Source organism: Austrofundulus limnaeus, unplaced genomic scaffold (assembly GCF_001266775.1).
Source record: "Austrofundulus limnaeus strain Quisiro unplaced genomic scaffold, Austrofundulus_limnaeus-1.0 Scaffold835, whole genome shotgun sequence".
NCBI lineage: Eukaryota > Metazoa > Chordata > Actinopteri > Cyprinodontiformes > Rivulidae > Austrofundulus > Austrofundulus limnaeus.
This window is the reverse complement of record NW_013953237.1, coordinates 110,494-112,722: the sequence shown is the minus strand read 5'-3', so window position 1 is coordinate 112,722 and position 2,229 is coordinate 110,494. Positions and strand designations below refer to the sequence as shown.

Here is a 2,229-nt window from a genome sequence, read left to right as displayed (position 1 = left end):
ACAGGCACCAAAAGGCATAGCCATCATTTGGCACAGGGGCTTTACAGATAGAAATTACAATGGCAGCTCTAGGACAAAGTATGCAGGAGGAGAAGCATGGCAAAGTTGAGATGACTTGGATGGAATGGAAACGAATCACAATAGTGTGCATTGCATTGGCAGTGCACACTGATTACATGTCTTGCCAAATCTTGTTGGTACTTTAATTAACTGTTGAAGCCCTAAGTTTGTAGTTTAAGTAACTGGTTGGATTCATCAGGTTTCATGGATAAATATAACTGAGTATCATCAGCGTAACAATGGACATTTATCCCATTATGTTAAATAACTTTACCTAAAGGAAGCAGATATAAAGTAAAGAGGATTGGTCCAAGCAGTGAACCCTGAGGAACTCCATGACTAACTCTGGTGTAAGAAGATTCATTATTAATGTCCTGATCAATAATCCAGGMAGAAAAATGTCCAGTAGGTCCTGTGGACAGGTTTGTCCCTCCTCCAAGAGACGTCTTCAGTCCGAGGACGTTCAGGTAACTCAGCCTCATAAACAGAAACTGTACCCTGATCCTGATCCTGAACCTGAACCTGACCCTGATCCTGATCCTGAACCTGAACCTGACCCTGATCCTGACCCTGACCCTGACCCTGACCCTGACCCTGACCCTGATCCTGACCCTGATCCTGATCCTGATCCTGAACCTGACCCTGATCCTGACCCTGATCCTGACCCTGAACCTGACCAGGTGAAGACAGGTGTAGAAGGAACTTTAAGACGTCTCCAGAGTGAACAGGGAACATCAGAACCCAGATGGACCTGGTCTGATTCTGACACCGTGTTGGACACAGGTGAGACAGGTGAGTGTCCACCTGGTGACCTCTGACCTGTGTCTCTCAGGAATTGGGGAAGAAACTGTTGAAACGGCGGCGAGTTCAGAAACGAGAGAAGAACAAGAAGAAACATCGAATCATCGGCGCCATCGTGGACCAGGGTCTCATCACGGTCCATCACCTGAAGAAGAGGAGGTCAGACACACCTGTTCCAGCTGTCTGTCCTCACCTGTCTGTCTCACCTGTCTGTCTCACCTGTCTGTCTCACCTGTCTGTCCTCACCAGTCTGTCTCACCTGTCTGTCCTCACCTGTCTGTCCTCACCTGTCTGTCTCACCTGTCTGTCTCACCTGTCTGTCCTCATCTGTCTGTCTCACCTGTCTGTTTTCACCTGTCTGTCTCACCGGTCTGTCTCACCTGTCTGTTCTCACCTGTCTGTTCTCACCTGTCTGTCCTCACCTGTCTGTCTCACCTGTCTGTTCTCACCTGTCTGTTCTCACCTGTCTGTCCTCACCTGTCTGTCTCACCTGTCTGTCCTCACCTGTCTGTCCTCATCTGTCTGTCTCACCTGTCTGTTCTCACCTGTCTGTCTCACCTGTCTGTCTCACCTGTCTGTCCTCATCTGTCTGTCTCACCTGTCTGTCTCACCGGTCTGTTTTCACCTGTCTGTCTCACCGGTCTGTCTCACCTGTGTCTCACCTGTCTGTCCTCACCTGTCTGTTCTCACCTGTCTGTCCTCACCTGTCTGTCTCACCTGTGTCTCACCTGTGTCTCACCTGTCTGTCCTCACCTGTCTGTCCTCACCTGTCTGTTTTCACCTGTCTGTTTTCACCTGTCTGTCTCACCTGTCTGTCCTCACCTGTCTGTCCTCACCTGTCTGTCCTCACCTGTGTCCCCACACAGGTCCAGCCCCAGAGCAAACATCACCTTGTCTGGGAAGAAGAAGAGGAAACTTGTGAAGCAGCTGCAGCACCTGCAGAAGGAGAAGTCTGCCATGGAAGGTAAGTCACCTGAGCTGAGTCCTGATTGGTTGGTTCAGAAGCACCTGTACCTGTCTGACAACCACCAGTCAGAACCTGTTTGATGTTGAAGATGAACTGTGTCGTCCTCAGCTGAAGCTACAGCAGAACCACAGAAGAAGAGCTCATCATCATCATCAGCTGCCATGATGAAGAAGAAGAAGAAGGCGGAGTCTGCAGACCCAGGTGACGTGGAGATGGTTGATGTGGAGTGATCTCAGACCACCTTCGGTTCTGGACGAGTCCAAAACCCACCAGACCCCTGACAGGAAGTTCTACAGAGACCAACAGAGACCACAGAACCTGACTGGGTCAGAACACCTGGAGCTTCACAATCCATTAAACAGAAGAAACATCAGTTGTTGTTGTTGTTGTTGTTGTTGTTG

At 49.6% G+C, this 2,229-nt stretch overlaps 1 protein-coding gene across 1 annotated transcript; it reads left to right on the top strand.

The window, feature by feature from the left end:
- Positions 1 to 892: 892 nt before the first annotated feature.
- c4h11orf98 (chromosome 4 C11orf98 homolog) lies at positions 893 to 2,201 on the top strand (the record flags this gene model as incomplete). The annotated part of the gene is given in 3 exon segments (XM_014028980.1): positions 893 to 1,020; positions 1,728 to 1,825; positions 1,937 to 2,201. Coding segments are annotated over 3 exon segments (348 nt in total), but the record flags the coding sequence as incomplete, so codon positions are not given.
- Positions 2,202 to 2,229: the final 28 nt, after the last annotated feature.